Source organism: Thamnophis sirtalis, unplaced genomic scaffold, assembly GCF_051295495.1.
Source record: "Thamnophis sirtalis isolate CommonGarterSnake01/CBP01778 unplaced genomic scaffold, rThaSir2_p1.2 scaffold_3, whole genome shotgun sequence".
NCBI lineage: Eukaryota > Metazoa > Chordata > Lepidosauria > Squamata > Natricidae > Thamnophis > Thamnophis sirtalis.
Genome location: NW_028261383.1, coordinates 58,483,293 through 58,504,763, shown reverse-complemented (window position 1 = coordinate 58,504,763; position 21,471 = coordinate 58,483,293). Strand labels below are relative to the sequence as shown.

The following is a 21,471-nucleotide window of genomic DNA, read 5'->3' as shown; positions in this document are numbered from 1 at the left end:
CAATAATTTTAGAGTCCGGATCTCATTTTTCCCATATCTTATTTTCACTGGTTCTAACTGCTTCACATTAAAAGCTTCCCCCTTTACCCCACTAACTTTTATTTTTGCTTGATCATCAATTTTTCCCTCCTTTGGCATCACACACATAGAGGTGCGAGATGCTCCAGTGTCCACTAAGAAGGTATATTCCTGGGTTCCCACCTCCAAATTTATCAAGGGCTCCCGGCGGGAACTCCTAATGAAGGGCCCCTGACTTCCCTAATATATATCTTCATCTTCCTCCATCAATCGGTTAATTTGCTCCTCCCCGGCCAGAGTGGGACATTCTCTCTTAAAATGTCCTGTCTTGCCACAATGGAAGCAAGTTCCTCTTTCTCCCATTGTTCCCCTTCTCATCATTCCTCGGTTAACTCCGCCTCTGCCTCTCATTCCGAGCTTCCCTCTAAGTCCGGTATCGTCTCTCCCTCGTCCGTGTGGCACCCAGCCCCGCCCCCTTCCTTGCTCGGGCTGTGTTTGCATAGCCCCCCTTACTGCTATAGCCATCATTCGACTTGTCCTCTGTCCGTCCCTTTTTACTTTTTCCTCTTCCCTATTCACATATATTTTCTGCGCTTCCTTTAACAAAACTTCTAAAGATTCTGTAGCCCAATTCTCTCTCTTTTGTAATTTCCTTGCAATGTCTGGCCATGCTTTAGTTACAAATTGAATTTTAACTATCTGTACATTTAGGGCATCGTCAGGATCCGCCCCCGCATACTTTCGCATTCCGTCCTTGAGACGTTGCAAAAATGTAGCTGGTGCTTCTTCCTTTCCCTGCTCTATATCCATGGCTTTAGCCATGTTCTGAGTTCTTGGTATTGCTTCCCTCATCCCCTTTATAATTATTGATCTTAAATCTTGCATGTTTCTTCTCCCCTCTGCTTCATTATTATTCCAATTTGGCTTTACCAGGGGATATTTAGTATCTCCTCTATCTTGATTCCCTCCCGCCACCACAGGGTTTTCTCTTTCCCACACTGCCATGGCGGCTACTCTGATTAAATTTCTCTCTTCGGGGCTAAACAAAATACCCATTATATTTTGTATTTCTTCCCAAGTATATATGTTAGGTCCTAATAGGGAATCCAATTGATCGCTAGCTGTTAATGGATCCTCAATGAAGTTTTTCATTTCCTTTTTAAATGCCCGAACCTCCGTTGCCCTTAGCGGTTCGTGTACATATGTTATAATTGGGGCCCCTTGGGCATTTACTCCATTCAGGGTCTCTCTTAGAGGAAATTGCTTAACCTGTTCCTCTTCACCCAATTGGTTTATTAAATTCTTCCTTGCACTATCCAATTTGTCCTTTGAACATCCTGTTTTCTCATCAACCCCCGGAGAGTATGGCATTAAGGACGGGGTGGGGGGTGTGTTGCAAGTCCAAACTGGGTTCTCCCCTCCCTGTGGACTTAATACGGGCATCGGAGAACCAGGCCACTGCCCTGGGGTAACTTGGCTTATCCCTCCCTGCATTCCAGGATATAATGGGGGAGTTACTGCATTAGCCGGGTGTGGGGGATTTTGGATATGAACTGGATTATACGGAGGAGGAATATTTTTCAACAAATCCCTTTTTGGGGTTTCTTCCTCTTCTTCCTGCTCTCCGGGCTTCACCATCAGAATACGTTCTGATGGCCAAAGGTCCGGGTTCCAGAGCAGAGCATAATCTAACTCATTGTCCAAATGTTTACACTTTTTCTGTTTCACATAATCATATAGATTACGGCATTTAAAGAAATTCATAGAGCCGTCCCGCGGCCACTCAACATTATCATCTTACCACCAAATAAAACAGCATAAATTTACCATATTTTCTTTAGTTAATCCTAATCTCAAAATTTCCCGATTATAAGGTGGGGACCCCCATCCAGCCAGCATTTGGCCCAATGGGCCATTCGGGTCAATTTTAAGCTTAGGATTCTTTCTAATTTTCTTTACACACTGTGTTCCTTTCTCAGCTGAACTTGTATTCCCCCCCATCTCTTATATGGGTAGGTAGCCCTCCCTTAAGTGTGTGCTTCTGTGTCCCTCCCAGCAGCTCTTTTCAATTCCACACGTCACCGTCTCCGGATATTTACAATATCCCCATCACTCACTCCGTCCTCAAAAGGACTTATGCCCAGCCCCACTGCCAGTTCTCACATTCACACACTCCCTGACCGCCCTGGGTCTCGTGCTCTGGTGTTTTCAAAACCAGTACTCACCAGGGTCCGCGCGCAGGAGTTATCCGGTCTGTCTTCAGGCTTTTTCTTATTTTATTCACTCCCCTCCTACTGTTCGTCTATGACACAATTTTTACGGGCTTCCAAAAGCTACGTAGTCCTCTGGGTGGTTCCCCTCCTCTCAAAAAAGGAAAGGGGTGCACCTGAGGGGGACCCCTCAGAGCCCCAACGCAGATTGGATCCCGGACACGAGCCCCCAATTTGTTTGCAGAATTTAAAAGAATTCTGGAGACGAGGTTCGGAGTAGAGTAATAAAATTCTTTATTATCAAAAATCAAAGCTAATTTGATAACGGTTTGCAAAGCATTGGTGGGTCTCACCCTGACTTCACCTGAGTCACAAAGGAGAGCCACACCCACAATGAAAGTGAGACAGCAGTTATACCCTCCCTAACTCCTCCTACTCCCATATCAGCTAGCCTGATAGGGGCGGTCACAAACTAGTCAGCGACAGTAACGCCCTAACTATTACCTTATATAGAATTATGACATTTAACCAATCAACTTCTAACATTGTTTTTCTTTAACCAATTAAATGATTACAAAGTTCTCCCCCTAGTGTTCATACAAAATATTAACTCTTTTTCAATTTCATTCCATCAATATCTTGTTGAAAAATTACAAAGTTGCAGATATTGATAAATACAACTGAAGAAGTGTTAAAATATGGGCATGGTTTCCTTCAGGAATGGATGCATTATGGGATGGGATATTTAAGTGTGTACAGCAGCGTCCTTAACCTTGGTGGCTTGGCTGGGGGGGAGGGGAACTGGGTCACACAAGCCCAGTTATATAAAAAGAAATACCTAATATTGATATATCATCTAATTATGACCTTAAACTAGTAAGAGTATTAATCCAGGAATAACTTCTTGATCAACCAGTCTTAACAACATAAAAATATACTTAGGTTTTTAAGATAACTTCATCTGGAGGGGAATATAAGTGCTAATTTTCAGTTTGAGTAAAGGCAACTCCAAAGCAATTTAGGTATGTTTATTTGCGATTTGATTTTTGATTGTATTTCTCCTGCCCTCTTTTCTGAAGATGAGCATACCCTGTGTTCATATCTATTGCAATTAGCATCCATAAATATCTTTCTGTGTTTGTGAATTATTTACAAAAATATTTTATTTAGATTTATACTCTTCCTTTAAAATACATTAATGGAGTGACTCGAGTAAAATATTTAAAACACCATGCAATAGCTGATACATTACAGTAAGCTAAAAACAACTATGTAAAAGCAGGATCGAAATAAAATACATACACAAATTTAAAAGCTTGGGAAGCACTTTTTTTTAAATATATGAGACTTGCATTGGAAAGATGCCAGAGTGGACATTCAAAATGCAGGGCAAAATCAAAGTTTTTCACACACACACCCCCATAATTTGAACAATTGTATTTTGTAGGAAAACCACACTACGTCAAAATGATTCTTTGCCACTAATTAATAAAGAGTGTCATGTATCATATAAGTTTTACTACTACACAGCAAAGGGGTATCTGGTTTTTAAGTAATATTGCTGATAAATATCCATTTTAAAATTACAATAGTCTTAATATTAAACTGTCTTTAAAAATGTTCTTTGTAACAGAAAAATAAAGTGCCATTTCATTCAATTATAGTACCCAAAAGAAGTGTTAAAATTTTGAGATAATAATAAAAGCCATTTCTATGTCATTGAATAATAACCATAATAATTGATTACAGGTAGTCCTTGCTGTACCCTAATTTGGACTGGTAAATTGCTGCTGAATGAAGCAGTCACATGATCCTGACTGTGCTTTCCAACTGGAAAGAGACAAACTGCTCAGTTGCACACATTTAGCTTTTGTTTGCCTCCTAACCACCACCACCCCACCCTTTGGAATGCTCAAGTGCCTGTTTACTGTCTTGTAAGCATTAAAACAATATGATTGGGCTGGCACCTAAGGGTGGGAGTGCTATGCAAACAATATGCTCTCTTGAAATCCCTTTCTGTCTAACCTTCCAATCTGCAAGGAAGGGGGGCGGGGAAGCAAGTGATTTCAGTATGCAATGTCTCCTTCACCTAACCTTGCTCCTGAAAAAAAGAGATTTCAAGAGAGTAAGCTGTTTATTCTTTTGCACATCGAGAGCAATGCAATCATGCCAGTAGCGAAGGGGAAATTGCCTACAGAATTTACTTATTTTCCCCTTACCCCCATACAGTAGAGAGATTGGGGAAATAATTCAAGAAAATATTAAAATGTATGCATAGCGTGCCCCCAGCTTCCAGCCCCAGACTGATAGCCCAGTCGTATTGCTTTTGATGTGTAGAAGAGCGAACAGCTTACTCTCTTGAAATCCCTTCATCTCCAATTTCTTTGCTCTGCCTAATTGGTGGGTGTGGGAGGAAAAATCACAGGTCAAGCACAGAATAATATGTACTGCCTGCAGTGGTGATGATATGACTGAGGCACGTTGTGAAGATCCTAAACAAGATATAAAGATTCTTTTTCGGTCTCCCCCCTCCCTTCCCCTCCTCCTCCCTCTCCCCCCCCCTCTCTCTCTTACACACACACACACACCTTCAAATCACATCCCTCATACAGGTATAAACAGCTGAGACCATTGCATTTGTTAAAGAACCTTCATATCATTTTTCAACTCATTGGATAAATTCAGGTTTGTATAAGTCGGTTTACATAAACCCTGCGTCCTGCCATACATGTAAATGCAAAAACCATTTCATGCATGACTGTTACTCCTTTGCCCATTTACAATTCACAAAATTTTCAGCCCAAGGCAGATTAGGACATGTTCCTTCCATGTGTAGAATGATGTTTACCTATTGGTTGGATTAGTATCAGATTGAGCTTTTGAGTGTGCACTTCGTTTCTTTGTATCCCATCTTTATTGTTTTTACAAATAACTAAAAGTAACGAACATATCCAACTTATCTTCCTCCTCCTATTTTCCCCACAAAATCAACCCTGTGAGGAGGGTTGGGTTGAGGGAGACTGATTGACCTAAAGTCATTTAGCTGGCTTTCATGGCTAAGGTGGGACTTGAAACTCACAGTCAATAAACAAAATACGTTTGCTTATTCCATTGACATCAGTTTCTTTGGAAAGCGTACTCCACTGTAGAAGATATGTGCTAACATAATAAACTCCTTTAAAACATACTAGGTAGTTGTTATAATAGTTACAATTTCACCAAAATATATTTAATATGAACTATACAAATCTGACTAATTTGACTATGTATCATTCTGTTCTTTTCAAGGTAAGTGCTATACAGAAGAATGCAGAAAAGGAGTGAAAAATATCAAACCAAAGAATAAAGGCATCAAATGAGAAAAAGGAATTTGAGACATAACTAAAATTAGTTTATATCACCACCATTCACTATACCTGTTCTTTCTTGTGATTTATTCCCTCTTGTTTCAGTATTTGGCAATTAGATCCTCATTCATTCATTATTGCTAACAAAACCATGTGAATGTTCTTCTGTTATATTGATCAGCTATTTTTGTAGTCCATCCACATTCATTCAACAACAATTCTTTCATTATCTCATTTTACCATACATGTTTCTTAAGCTTCCCATTTCCACTTTACCAGCTTATTTTATGTTTCTCCTGACATTCCCAATTCTCAGTTCGAGGAGGGAGGGAGGGAGAGAGAATATTTTTAAGACCAGCTTTCAACTAAAATTAACTCCTTGCAAAGGGCTATGTATTCGTCATTACAATTCTATCAGCCCTTGTTTTTAAATTCTATCAGCCCTTGTTTTTAAATTTATCCATTTTTGGAGAATATATTTGTATACAGTCTCATGTATTTACTCTAGTATTTCATAGTTAATATATAACTGGCAATTGTACACTTCATTCTTCCTTTTGAACATGGGTGCCTTGATCTTTGATTGATTAATAATGTTCAAATACAAATAGTCTGTTTAAGCTGTGAGCTTAGAAGCCATCGTGGCACAATGGTTTAGAATGCAGTATTGCAGGATAACTCTGCACACAGCCACGAGTTCAGTCCTGACCATCCTTCCATCCTTCTGAGATCAGTAAAATGATGGCCCAGGTTATTGGAGGCAATATGCCAGTGTTGTAAACCGTTCAGAGAGTACTGTGAAGCACTGTGGCGCAATATATAAGTGCTATTGCTATTGGTAACATTTGCTGGAAATTATTCAGATTCTTAGCCAACAACACAGCATCATATGTACACATAAGTACACACATTCATATCGTTTGTTTATTTAATTTTTATGCTGCCCATCTCACTGATATAGCGACTCTGAGCGACAGAATAAAAAGGTTAAAAAAAAAGATCATACAAAGCTATTACAATTAAGAGAATTAAATAGAAAACTTGAAAAATAGAGGATGGCTGACATCTTCCCCATCAGCCACCCACAACATAGCATGCCTCTATTGAGGCCCCAGGCCAGTTAGCAGAGCCAGGTTTGCATTCACATGTTACCACAAGCATTCCTTATACAAGTATTTCTAGAACGCTTACCTCCACTGATTACTGGCATAAAATTTAAGATTATAACATAACAACAAAAATCCACTGTTACTACATCCTACTGTATATTCTACTTTCATTCTACTTTTTTAAAAAAAAAACTTATTTCCTTTGCCTCTTTTCCCCACCAAAAAACTGAAGCATTGCTTTAGTTAAAGTCTCATCAATGAATTCACATTCTTAAAAATGTTAAATAGTAACAACAGATCTGAAATTAAAACTAGTTCATTGAAAGTTATATTGGATTCCCCCAGATACTTTATTTGAAAGGATAGTTATCAGATATATATTTTTTGAAAGTGCAAAAAAAATGACATTTCACTAACTTACATGATATGGTAATGTGATCATTTGGTATCTTTTGGAGATATTATGTTAATGTATAAAAGCAGATTTGCAGGAAAATTAAAGATGTAGATGTAATGTTGAACTACATACCAAAGCTTTGAAATTTGACTCTCAGGAATTATAGTGGTATTTAAGTCCAAAAATAACTAAAAGAATAATATTGATAAATTGGAAATGTGGTATTATTCCAGATGTTAAGGAATAGTTGTTGGAAATGTGTGATCTGTTTTGAAAAAGGTAAAATCTTCAATTAATCAAACGATACAGCAATATATGTTTATTATACAATGCAGATATTTTGTGATATTTTACAATATTTTGTACTTTTCATATTACAAAATACAGAATAATAGAGTTGGGAGGGACCTTGAAGCTCTTCTACTCCAACCCACTGCTCAAGCAGGAGATTTGGAAAAATGGTTGCCCAATCACTTTTTAAAACCACCCACAACTTCTGGAGGCAAGCCATTCCATTGATTAATAGTTCTCACTTTCAGAAAATTTCTTTATAGTTCTAGGTTGGATCTCTTTTTGATAAATTTCCATTTATTACTTCTCATCTTGCCTTCAGGGGTGCTTTGGAGAATAGGTCAACCCTCTCTTTGTGATAGACTCTCAAATATTGAAAGATTGCTATCGTGTTACCACCTAGTCCTTCTCTTTGTTAGACTAGAGATACCCAATCATCATATGTTTTATCCTCCAGTCCACTAATCAAATTTGTTACTCTTCTCTGCACAATTTCTAGAGTCTCAACGTCTTATTTGCATCGTGCTGACCAAAACCAGACACAATATTCCAAGTGTAATCTTACCAAGGCATAATGAAGTGGTACTAAAGCTTCATGTGATTTTGATTCTATTCTGTTTATGCAGCATAATGCTGACTATTATTTACTCAATCAACCACCTCCATTGCACTCTTCCACATTGAGGCTTCAATTCAACTGGCAGAGCCACGTCTTATGAAAAGATAGGAGAGTTGGTGCCAGCCTCACATCAGTAGGGAAGTTGTTCCAGAGGGCAGGAGCAACTGCAGGAAAGACCCTCCTCCTGGACCCTGCCAACCAGAATAATTGGGCTGACGGGACCCACAGCATGTCTTCTCTAGGCATCTAGGCCCCCACAGTCTCCAGGCACAGCATCATGTGGCTCACCAAGAGTGGAAATATAGGGTTGAGTGTCATCAACATACAATATATACCTCAACCCATGGTAACAGATGATCTGACCTGGCAGTTGTTGAAAAGAAATGTAAAAATTCCAAGCCCTCGAGTACACCTATTCAGCGATGTACCACCCATTGGTTTTTCTTCCTAAGTGAAAATCCTTACTTTTCTCACCATTGAATTGTGTTTTGTTGGATAGGCTCAGTCTTCATGTCTGTCAAGATTCTCCTGGATCTTGAGCCTGTCTTCTCAAATGTTGGCTATTCCCCCAGCTTGATGTTGTCTGAATATTTGATGAGTTCCACCTTTAGCTTGTTATCTAACTCATTCATGAAGATGTTGAAAAGTACTAGCCTAAGATAAATGGCTTGTATTATATAAGACAAATATTATAGTTATGTATTCATTATAAACCATTGGCTATATAAAACATAACATATATGAATCTCTCTCTGTTTGAGGCTGTCTCTTCTGGTTTTTTTTCAGTTTAAATATTGTTTTGTGAATTGTATTTGTATAAAATAAGTAAATAATCTCTCTCTTATGCACATACACACACACACACAGAGAGAGAGAGAGAGAGAGAGATATTACTAAAAGAAATAACCTAGTTTTTTAATAATTTTTTTTACTTATAAAAAGTTTTTTTATTTATAAAAAGTTTTTTATTTATAAAAAGTTTTTTATTTATAAAAATTATTTATAAAAAGTTTTTTATTTTTTAAAAGTTTTTTATTTATAAAAAGTTATTTAATAGGGTATGTGCACATATTTTCCTATAGAGATCATCCCCTTTGAAATCATACATATCACCTGCAATAGTTATACATCTATGGAAGTTAATGTTTATTTAAAAATTGTTGGCCATTCTCAATTCAATATATTCACTCAATTCTGACATGAGTAGATACAGTCTCATTGTTAACAATTTAACTAAATATCACCTGTACCAATTAATAGGGTACAGCCTTTTGGAATAATTGTACAGCCTAGGATTACTGGCAGGTAGCACTTTTTCTGAAAGAGGCATAGCATCTGTCTCTAATTACACTAGTTGCAACTTCTAAAAACCTTGACCCTCTTCATCTACAATTGTAGCCTCCAGACAAAAGTGTTCTCTTGAGATGGTTCTTGAGAATGAACCAGGAAATTCAGCTGACTTTGTGGTATATCTACTGACGGAGTCGCAATTTGGAAGTTGGGCAGCCATATAAATGGATGAAATAAACAAACACAACTGAATTGGGGTGGCTTGAGATGAGTTTAGCCGTATGAGGACTCTTTATTTTTTGCCAGGGAGTTCTTTCAAACCTCGAGAACCTTCAGTCCTATGGAATCAAGAGATCTGGTAGCTTAAAACCATATTTTACTGTTGTCTTTCATTCTTCCAGCCCAGGCAAGTGATCCCCATGCTGGGAGATGGCAGGTGAAAAGGGATAACCAGCTATTTATCCACCAGGTTTAATCTCATGGATCACCTGTGGCATGGTTAGAAATGGAGGGCCTCTCCCAGACCAAGCCAGCTCTCCCAGACCAAACCTAACAGGTGAAGAAGGATAGCCAGCTTTTCCCCTCCAGGTTGCCAAGTAGGAAGCTGGTACTTAGGAAAGAGCTAGTCTTCCCCCTCTCCCTTACCGCTAACTGTCCTTGTGTTGGTAACCTATTTATTGTTCTCCTTGTCAACTTGAATACCATTTGACCAGTATTGGGATGGATCATTTGTTACCAGGGTAAAGGTATCCGTCTCCCATCCCTCAATGCCTGTCAGCTGAACTATTGCAAAGCTTTAGAAATCCTTCATAAATCTTTCACATGAGTAGGCATCCTGTCATTGTTTCTTAGAACAGGGGTGGATAGATTCCAGTGTTTCCATTATATCAATCTTTTGTAGATTTTATATGTTCTTCCTGGGATCTTTCTGTCCAACTAAAATGGCATGGTTATGTTTTCCCTCAAAGCATCATTTTCTCTATGTGTGCATCATTTTCTCTTTCTTCCCCTCTCTAAATCATTTCTATTTCAATCATTACCTTAAAACAGCCCTTACTACCTCAGTTTCTGCCTTATCTCATGTGCAGCCTTGTTGAAGGCATAGTGTAATGAAATTTTCCCTATTTAAAGTCAATCCATTATTACTACTGGAGCACGTGACCAGAAGTTGTAACCTCACAAGCATTCAGACTTGTATGGTTACTCAGAGCTTAATTCGTCCACTCTCTTAATTTCTGGCATATACAGGTACATACATGTTTGTTTCAGATAGTAAGTAGGAGGTTGTGATTCCTGTTCTCAAAACAAATTACTGCTATAGTTCTTGAAACTTCTGAACAATTACATATGAAAAGAAATGAGTAAGAAATGAGTATTTCTTCTCAATAAACTCTTCTTTTTATTTAGAAACGCTGTTCTGGATCATTCTTTCCATTAGGACCTGGATGGGCCTTTTGCCTTTAAAAACGATTAGCGTTTATATGGATACTTCACATTAGTGAACTTTTACGGCTTTCATTTCATTTAGGCAGGTTTTTTTTTAAGGAAGAAAGGAAGAGAGCTTTTATCTCCATAAAGGGCTGGCTTGTAATGAAGTCATGTTGCTATTTTTCATATGCCGGTGAACAAGTTCCCTGTTTGGGGAGGAGCTGCAGAGTAATTAAATGATTCACCAGTTTCTGTAGTGAGCTGCCTTTCTTGAAACTTAGTTTTATAACTTTCCGGCATCACAGGTGAATGAGCTTTCAGGAAAGCAGTTGTAGGCATGTTGGTCTTTTGTTCAAGTCATGCATTGGGAACAAGTCTTGCGCCTCAGGAAAGCCAAGGTAGGCTAGAATAGTAAGAATGATTTATTTGCTAGAAAATAGATGGGTAAATTACATTTTATTGACATGTATGAATTCTGAAGACATTTATTGGTTAAGAACATCTGTATGAGATGATTAAAACCACTTTTCTGTGACTATTTCCAATGCAGACTTTAAAGTTTGTGTATGTACCTTTACTTTGGAAAACATATATAAATTGTGTGGCAATTTTATTCTTGCTATAAACTGAAAGATTTTAACTCTGTAAGCTAACTAGAATTGCCTAGAAATTATACTGATTATACATGGGATAGGTGTCTTGGTATCTTCCAAATGTTTGGAACCAATTCATATCGCAGCTGGTGTTGCAAATAGCAAAAGATTTTAGATGTTGTAGTATATAACATTTGGAAGATAATAATAAACTGCCTATCTCTGCTTTACACTGTTGCTTGAATTCTCCTTTCAGTTTTTACCATTTCCACAGGAATCCTAACTGAAGTTATTAAGTTACTTGTTTCTAAACAAGCTTTTGTTGATTTGTGGCTCCTAATTATCTGTATGATCACAATAGGGCACATAGCAGGGATCATAATTGTATATTTATAAGGGACTGTGACATATCTGGTTTGGATATAATTGATAGACCTAATTGTTTTGAAATTTAAGTTTACTCTATTCACTCTCTATTCACAAAACAAAAATGTATGACAGAGTACTACATTACTTCTATCCATATTTCTTTATCATTTTCTTTATGGATGATAACAGCCCTATTTAAATTTACTGACTCTTTCACTCGGCTTGGTTTGCATTTTTTATGACATTGCCATTATCAAATCAGACTTTCATGTTCATTTTTTTTAATTCTTTTTCCAGATCGAACGATTAGATGTAAGTAGCCTAGCACAAACAACTAACGCAGTGGCATCAAGTACAGACTGCGGTATTAATGCAGATTCTGTTGATGGAACACCAGATCCACAACGCACAAAAGTGGCCATCACTCATCTGCAGCAGAAAATACTGAAACTCACAGAGCAAATCAAAATAGAGCAAACCGCCCGGGATGACAATGTAGCCGAATACCTGAAATTAGCCAATAACGCTGACAAGCAGCAGAGTGCCCGGATTAAGCAGGTGTTTGAGAAGAAGAACCAGAAATCATCCCAGACAATCCTCCAGCTGCAGAAGAAACTAGAGCACTATCATCGGAAGTTGCGAGAGATTGAACAGAATGGTATTCATCGACAGCCCAAAGATGTCTTGAGGGACATGCACCAGGGATTAAAGGATGTAGGAGCAAAAGTCACTGGCTTCAGTGAAGGAGTAGTAGATAGTGTTAAAGGTGGACTTTCCAGCTTTTCCCAGGCAACTCATTCAGCAGCTGGAGCCGTTGCTTCTAAACCTCGGGAAATTGCCTGCCTCATTAGAAACAAGTTTGGAAGTGCCGACAATATTGCTAATCTGAAGGATGCTTTGGAAGAAAGTCAAGAAGACGGGACCGGAGGAAAGACTTTAGGTGTTCATAACTTTCAGTCGAGCCCAAAATATGGCAGTGAGGAGGACTGTTCCAGTGCTACATCAGGCTCAGTGGGGGTCAATAGCACCGCAGGGGTCCAGTTGGGAGCACCAAGCTCCAAATCAAACACTCTGGATATGCAAAGCTCAGGGTTTGATGCAATACTGCATGAGATTCAAGAGCTCAGAGAGGTTCAAGTACGCTTGGAGGAATCCTTTGAAGATCTCAAGGTTCACTACCAGCGAGATTATTCCTTGATAATGCAGGCTCTACAGGAAGAAAGATACCGGTGAGCACTTGGCAGTCCAGTCTTTCATTGATACTACTAATATTAAGGCACATTCATAATTGTTTGGATGCCAGCACTCATTTATTATTAATAATCTTGGGGGCAGCAAATTTAACAATTAATTTGATTTATATGAATATATTTATTTCTGGCTTAAATATTTAAGTTTCCTCCTTTCCAAATCAACAAGTCTGTGTTTTCTTCTTGTCATAACTTTTCAGTTCTGTGAATGTCTACACTAATTTTTAATGTTGAGGTGGCTCTGGATTATAATTTCAAAATAGTTCCATAATCCTAATCTTGTTGGATGAGGAATGTTTAAACACTGCCCTTTTGATTACAGTGTTTATAAATTACAGTAGTTGAACATGTTGCAGAAAAATTCCTTGCAAAAATTTAATTCTTTATAATTAGCATTGGCACTGAGCTTGAAAAATAGTTGTCAGACAGCGCAGTATTGCTGGTGCTGGCTTCTTATGCTCCCAAGCATTCCAAAAAGTATGTTTCTGTAAAAATAAAGAATGTGTAGTATGTAATCTAGAAAGTAGTTAGATCAGGCTTCATGGGAAGAGTGTGTGTGTGTGTTTATGTGTGTTCCATTTTTTCCCCATGAAACCTGTTCCAACTACTTTCTAGATTACATACCATACAAACTATACCAATATTTATCTTGCATTAGACTTCTTTTGCTTCTAACGCAAAGCAAATTATACTTCAGCATTATATGTGATATATTTTTACACATAATTCACATTCTGAATTTTTACAGAAACGTACTTTTTGGAACTCTTAGGAGCATATTAAACTAGCATTAACAATCCTGCACTGTCTGACAACTACTTTTCAAGCACAGTGCTCATACCAATTATACAGATTAAATTTTACAAAAAAAAATTCTGCAACATGTTCACCTATATGTGATGTTAGTATAAGTCTAAATTTTGAAAATTTGTCAGTTCTTCCTTGGAGCTCCAGAGGTAGTGCTAAAGAGTCCTGACAATCTTGATGCCATTTACAGATCTCGAAGTAAATAATGTAAATAGTTATATTCTCTGTTATAGCTGTAACTATAAAATTAGGTTATAATCTGATTATACATAATTGAACTTTACTGTTATCCTTAAATATCAAGAAATAGATGTTTAACAACTCACTTAAATGAGCATGTCTAATGGCAGTCTTGAATTTATAACGTTTGAGATTGGAGAAAGAATAGTTTAAGAACCGACAAAATACTAATCTTATTAACATTTATGCAGATATTTATCATTTATAATATTAATACATATTTTTATTTAACTCTCAAAGTAGAGTCGCAACCTTAAAATTGTTTTAATATTTTTAAAGCTCCTTAGCAGTTTAGTGAAAACACATATTTGATAAATGCCAAAAGTATTATACAGCCAAAAGGTACAATTGCATGTGGTCAGATAATTAAATGAAGCATGTTTGAATTGACAGAAAACCTTTAATTAGAATTTTTGATTTGAAAAATATAGAATCAGACAGGGGAGACAAATAATTAAAAGATAGCAAATTACAGAAGATGAAATAGTTCTTGTCCTTTGAACATGGAAAAATGACTATTTCATTTCATTCAATAGGAGGATCAATCTTTGGGGAACTGAAACTTTTCTACAATTTTTAATCTATTTATCTGTAAATAAAACAGAAAAGGTTATCTTATTTTGAGGTATACCATTTAACCATTTGTTCTGGTATCCTCTGAGATGAGAAGAAGCAGAGCAGAATGGAGACAATTTTTTTTTACAACACTCATTAAGGAGTTTTAAATTAAACATTCTACCAATTTCATGGAAAGGCTAGTGGTTTTTAAAAAATACTATTATTCAAATAGTATAAATTATAATTAATTTATTTTACCGTTTTTCCAAGTTCCTTGAAAATTACATCTTATGCACAAATCCCCATTCCCTTCAAAAAATTTCTTTAAATATAATTTCATAATAAAGGTAAACATTAATGTTGAAAATAATGGTCGTAACATAGATCAGTGGCCCCCAACCTTTTGGGCATCAGGGACAGGTTCCACGGAGAAAGGTTTTTCCATGGACCGAAGGGGGTGTGGTTTTGCATGCTGCCTGCATCTTGTGGATGGAGCTTTGCTTGTTTGCGCAGCCCAGGTGCTGCCATGTTACGGATGGTGCCGGTCCATGGACCGAGGATTGGGGACTCCTGACATAGATTAAGTAAATACATGTGTTGCAGAATTTTAAATTGTATTGTAAGATTTAGGACAACTTTTTGACATGCAGAATAATATTAAACACAGACTTAAAAAATATATATGGTTTTTACCCCTAATAAATATCATTGGAATGGCATTAATTTGACAGTTATGGGAGTTTCTTTATGGACAATATTTGCTTCCCAAAATAAAATACTTATAATGAAAATTGAGAGTTTAATTTCCAGCTGCTTTCAGAAACGCAATTTTTGTTGGTTAGGAAATACAATATCAGTAGTGTAAGGCTAACATTATTACTAATTCCTCCCCCCCCACACACACACATACACCATATCAAGGCTCTTTTTCTGAGCATTGATATCACCTCTCTCGAATTGCAGATAAATCGAGAACATTATATCAAAACCTTTCATATTAGCTAGTATTGGAAATAAAATGAAAAGCAGTTTGCGTAATCCTGCAAATAAAACCACTGTTGGAAATTAAATTAGCAGTCACGTTTTTCTTCTCACTCTAATATACCAGCCAAAGAAGTTTACCAAAGGATTAGACTCCTGAGGAGGACACCCCCCCCCCCCCCCGGAATAAGAGCATTTCTTATTTTACATCAACTGTATTTGTCATTCTCTATTTTTCTGTGGCTATCTTTGTTCTTGGTCGTATTGTGGTTTGTGTTCACTAAGGCTTGATTTTGCTAGAGTTCTCTCTCCAGTTCCTACTCTTTGTTTCCACCTCCACATTTTTTTTTAGGATGAAATTATTTCTTAAGTCCTCTGTTCCTGCTTTGTAATGTAATAAATAGTTAAAGCTTGAGCAAAAGCTCTGCTGATTTTCTATTGGACATTTGATGTGGCCTCATTGTTGAGAGAGACTAGCCACACCTTTCTCTTTGGAAATCCAGTTCTGCATCTCTGTGTTCTTTTTACACTGGCAGGCTTATCAGCACAACCAATCCCAAAACAAGCTGTTGCTTATCAGTTTTTAGAGCTGTTAGCAGATGTTTGTTTGATAAAAAGGTCCTTTCTGTACTTTCATGAGAATTCCTGTTGAGTCTCCCTTGAAACTGTTCATGACTCAATAGTCTTTCTATACACAGTGAATTATGAGTTCACATAAATATGATGTACTTAGTTGTTTTGTTCTCATACTGTCTGTATCAACTGAAATTGTATATATACTTTGCCTTTTTTTGGCAGACTGTAATTCCCCGAACTCGCATTTCATGGAGTTTAATCAAATCCATTAAGAAAGCCTTGCAATAAATTCTTCAGCATTCTGTCCACTGTTGCTATGTGGACACCTAGATAAAAGTTTTCGGCTATAATCTTACATCCTGTTATGTAGATTAAGAGTGTCCTTGGGACATTGAGTTTTTAGAATAGTTAGATATTCAAGATTGCAGCCTATGTTTCCAGCACATTATTATGCCCAAGCATTAATTGCCATTTTTTAATTTTAAAAAATTCTGGGTATGTTTGATACCTGAGAGTGTTGTAAACTATTTTGATGATACATTCCCGTTGATTTGCTGTCTTACATGTCTGTCTGATGGCAAGGGAACTACCCTGTTTCCCTGAAAATAAGACCTCCTTGGATTATAAGCGCAACTGGACTTTTGAGCGCATACGCTAAAATAAGCCCTCCCCAAAATAAGCTCTCTCCGGAAATATTGCAACACAGCAGCAGCCATGAGGTGATCATGCTCACCGCTTTCTGCACCTCAAAAATAATAAGACCTCCTCGAAAATAAAGCCAAATGCTTATTTCGGAGGTCAAAAGAAAATAAGACCCTGTCTTATTTTCAGGGAAACACGGTACTTGTATGGTGGGAACTGTTGAAAAGTCAAAATAGCCAGGTTAATAAAAAATTTAAAGCGTTAAAAGTTCAGTTTGACAGTCTGAATTTAGTCTAGAAAATATTGGCAATAGTAGATGATCAAGATGTTGTTTACTTTGTGGTAGATACTAGTTGCTGGTGAGTAATTGAGGTCCGGGCCCTTAATGTGTGTGATGCTTCAGGACTTGATGCTTTACCCCTTTCGTTTAAATCTACATGGGGCTGCTGGGTGAGGATAGCCATCCATCAGGTATCATTAGTATGCCTATGGGATCAAGTTATATATCTTGACCTTGGACCATCCAAATGATGCTGTCAAAAGTTCTATCCCAAAGTCTGGATGAGGAAGAATAAACTCATGCTCAATCCCTGCACAGTTAAATGCTTCGGTCCTGGAATTTTTAGTTTTGGATAGGGTAGCATTTAGTCTTTGGTGTTGGACGGGATAGCATTTTTTCTTTCAGTATTAGTATGCAAGTTGGAGGCATTTCTGAACCGACAAGTCACCTCGTGTACCTGTTCTGCATTTCCTTAGCCAGTGGGCCCTCCAAATAGTTACTCATATCCTAATCTACCCCATATATTTGGCTATTGCAGTGCATATTTATGAGACATCCTTGGAGCTATGAGGTCAGTGATGAGCAATGTATAATATTTCCATGTAATATCATTGCTTTGTGATTGGCTGCTAGTTAGCTTTCAGGTGCAATTAAAAGTTCTGACAAAAGATATATAAACATGTTCAGGTAGACCTAATAACTGCCTCAAGTAGCAACAGTTTGCAGTTACAACTTTCCAACCACTGCCTGCATTTATGACTGTCACAGCATCTATCTCAGTAACGTTTACCATTATTGTCCTATAACCGGTCCATTTTTTCTCCGTCCCCTCACCCAACTTGCAGAGCAGATTGCCTGAACAGGATAGCTCTTGCTGAGTTGCTTGTCTCCACAGCACAATGCATCTCTAAAAAGAGCTAACCACAAGTTAACAAGCTCAGTTCTGTGAACCAAATTGATGCTAGCTGGTAGTTGCTGCCAGTAACTGACAAGACTTAAATCTTTAGCTTTTGTTAGCCTTCTAAGGGATTTGGGGTTCAGAGATTGAAGCATGCCTTTCTTTTGATGTGTATTCCACACTGTGTGCCTGCTTATTCTCTTGTAATCCCTTCCTCTTCAATGAATGCAAATACAAACATTAGTTTACTCCTTGCTAATTATCCCAGCACAGAGTGAGCATTCCAAAGCATTACACTTACTGACTGTGTCACTTAAAAACCAGATTGTGAGTCCAAAATTGTACAAATGAGGACTACCTGCATGACAAGGAGAGGTTTTTCTTCTCTCACAGTATTAGAACCTGGAGCCATCCATTGAAATCAAAATTAAACAAGCTATTTATTTGTCAATGCATAATTAAATTATGGAATTTGCTGCTATCAAAATGATAATATTCTCCAGTTGTAATGGTTTTAAAAAGGTATTTCAGTCTCTGTTAATACTGATAGCTTTATATTCTCCTCTGAATCCCAGGGAGAGCATATGCTGAATGCCAATTGTTGTTCGGCCAAAGTAGAACAGGATTTACCCTCCTTAGGTCCTATTTGTCCATTTTCGGGTTGGTGACACATCCTAATATTGTGGACTGAATTGGTTTTTGGCCTTCCCCAGCAGGTCTCCTATATTTTTATCTTTTGTAACGCTTTGGATTTTTAACAACCCTGTAATTCAGTATATTCTCCTTGGACAGATTTTAAATTTGTAAAGATTTAGAAAATAAATGTTATGCTCGCATGTATGTTTTATCTCCCAGGCACTCAAGATGTCACATCGTTTGTAAAAATAAAACAAAAGAAAATGTTGCTGTATTTTGCTAACCTTCAGTGCTTGCCTGCAGAAAACTAAGAGGGTTCCCTAAAGTTTTCATCCATGAAAAAGTTTCACCATTTCAGCAGAAAAATCCCTTTTCCCTTTCCCACAGCAAAGGTAAGGTGAGCAGAGTTGAGTAGAAATCTCACATCTGCTTTCTAATGAGGATAGCGCATCCCTCATACACTGGAGACTATTTCCTAAACCACATAAAGCAGAAACACACAGGATTTAATTATATTGGGAGAAAGAATGTAGAAAGCCTCTGCTACCTCTAGGCAGAGCTCTCCAAACCATCTAAGTATCTATGGGTTTACGTTTCTCCAATCAATAGATGTGTCCTAGTGGGCACTCCCATTTCACTGAGTTAGTCATCTCTAGAGCAGGGCTGTCCAAACTTGGCAACTTTAAGACTTGTGGATGTCAAGTCCCAGAATTCCCTAGCCAGCCTGGTGGGGGGGGTGGAATACTGGGAGTTGAAGTCTAGATGTGTCCATTAGGACACATCTATCGATTGTGAGAAACTTAAACCCATAGATACTTAGATGGTTTTAAATCTAGACATTATGGAAGGTAGCGCCTGACTGTTGGTACACTTCATATTCTTCCTGTTTATGGGATATGAGGAAAAGCATATTGGCTTGCAAATTAGCCTCTAAAGTAGAGATTCTAGTTACATAAAATAGCATTAGCATGCTTAGGAAAAAATGGGTGGGTTGCACTTACAGCCTGCTGGTTAAGATGTGTGATAGCTGACTAGTGTTCTCCTTATTGCTATCTGCATAATGAAAGAAAAACACATACATCATCCCCCATTTGTGAAATTAAGAGAAAATGTGAAATAGAACTGAATAAAGGCAGTCTGATTTCTGGAGTGAAGTGGACAAGTAAAGGTAGTCCGTGACATACGACCACAATTGAGCCCTGTTGCTAAGTGAGACATTTGTTAAGTGAGTTTTGCCCCATTTTACAACCTTGCCACATTTGCTTAGTGAATCACTGCAGTTGTTAAGTTAGTAACATGGTTGTTAAGTGAATCTGGCTTCCCCATTGACTTTGCTTCTCAGAAGGTCACAATGACCATGGGGATACGGCAATGGTCGTAGGTGTGAAAATCAGTGATAAGTCACTTTTTTCAGTGCCATTGTAACTTCAAACGGTCACTAAATGAACGGTTGTAAGTCAAGGGCTACCTGTATGCACAGGGAAGTGATGGTATAGATTCAGAGTACGAATTGGTATTTTATATGTTGTGGGTGTGTATAGAAAGGAATCAATAGATTGGTGATAGTTATATGTTGAATAGAGATAATGGAGGAAACAGATGACAACTCTGCAACATTCTGAATAAATAGAATCCAAGGAAGCTAATGGATGGTAGGAATAAGGCGGAAAGACACACAAAAAAGTATTGGTCTATTTGGAAACTCCAAAAGCAACAATTTGGCAAATAAGTGCTTAGAAGACACTGTTTGTTTTGGATGTGTGATTTAATTATAAATGCAGTGAATGACTACAAATATAAAAGTATAACTGATTTGATTTTTTATAATCGAAGAATTTTAAAAAACTGTAAAAGAGTAATACAATACATTACAATAGCAGAGTTGGAAGGGACCTTGGAGGTCATCTAGTCCAACCCCCTGCCTAGGCAGGAAATCCTATACCATTCCAGAAAAAATGGCTGTCCAACATCTTCTTAAAGACTTCCAGTGTTGGGGCATTCACAACTTCTGGAGGCAAGCTGTTCCACTGATTAATTGTTCTGTCAGGAAATTTCTCCTCAGTTCTAGGTTGCTTCTCTCCTTGATTAGTTTCCACCCATTGCTTCTTGTTCTACCCTCAGGTGCCTTGGAGAATAGTTTGACTCCCTCTTCTTTGTGGCGACCCCATAGATATTGGAACACTGCTATCATGTCTCCCCAGTCCTTCTCATTAAACTAGAGATACCCAGTTCCTGCAACCGTTCTTCATATGTTTTAGTCTCCAGTCCCCCAAACATCTTTGTTGCTCTTCTCTGCACTCTTTCTAGAGTCTCCACATATTTTCTACATCATGGCGACCAAAACTAAATGCAATATTCCAAGTGTGGCCTTACCAAGGCATTATAAAGTGGTATTAACACTTCACGTGATCTTGATTCTATCCCTCTGTTTATGCAGCCTAGAACTGTGTTGGCTTTTTTGGCAGCTGCTGCACACTGCTGGCACAAATTTAAATGGTTGTCCACTAGGATTCCAAGATCCCTCTCACAGTTACTACTATTGAACAAGGTACCACCTATACTGTACTTGTGCATTTCATTTTTCTTGCCTAGATGTAGAACCTTACTCTTTTAATGAATTATTCTGTTTTTTTATTTTGGAAAAACAGACTTGAAATAAGACAAAAGTAGCAAAAAAAATATGAATGCAAGGTCAGAAATTATGAGACAATGAGAGAAAAACTGTGAGAAATACATTAAGAAAAGGATGCAGATTGTAACCAAAGTGAGCAAGGAATCAATCAGATTAAAAGAAGCAGAGAAATGCAGAGAATTCTTGACGGGTATTAAATTGTTTTTGAAGTAGATAAAAGAGCTTTGAAACTGAAATGAGGAATGCTGAAAGGAATATTTTAGAGATTTGTACAGGAATGATAATGATAGGTTGAAGAAT

At 37.6% G+C, this 21,471-nt stretch overlaps 1 protein-coding gene across 5 annotated transcripts in view; it reads left to right on the top strand.

Moving 5' to 3' along the window:
* Positions 1 to 21,471, top strand: part of TMCC1 (transmembrane and coiled-coil domain family 1) — a 113,313-nt gene that overhangs the window by 80,606 nt on the left and 11,236 nt on the right. For all 5 annotated transcript variants that reach the window (XM_014064856.2, XM_014064864.2, XM_087708936.1 and 2 more), the window contains one exon: positions 11,969 to 12,900. In XM_014064856.2, the coding sequence (XP_013920331.1) occupies positions 11,969 to 12,900 (932 nt within the window). The remainder of the gene's footprint in view (positions 1 to 11,968; positions 12,901 to 21,471) is intronic.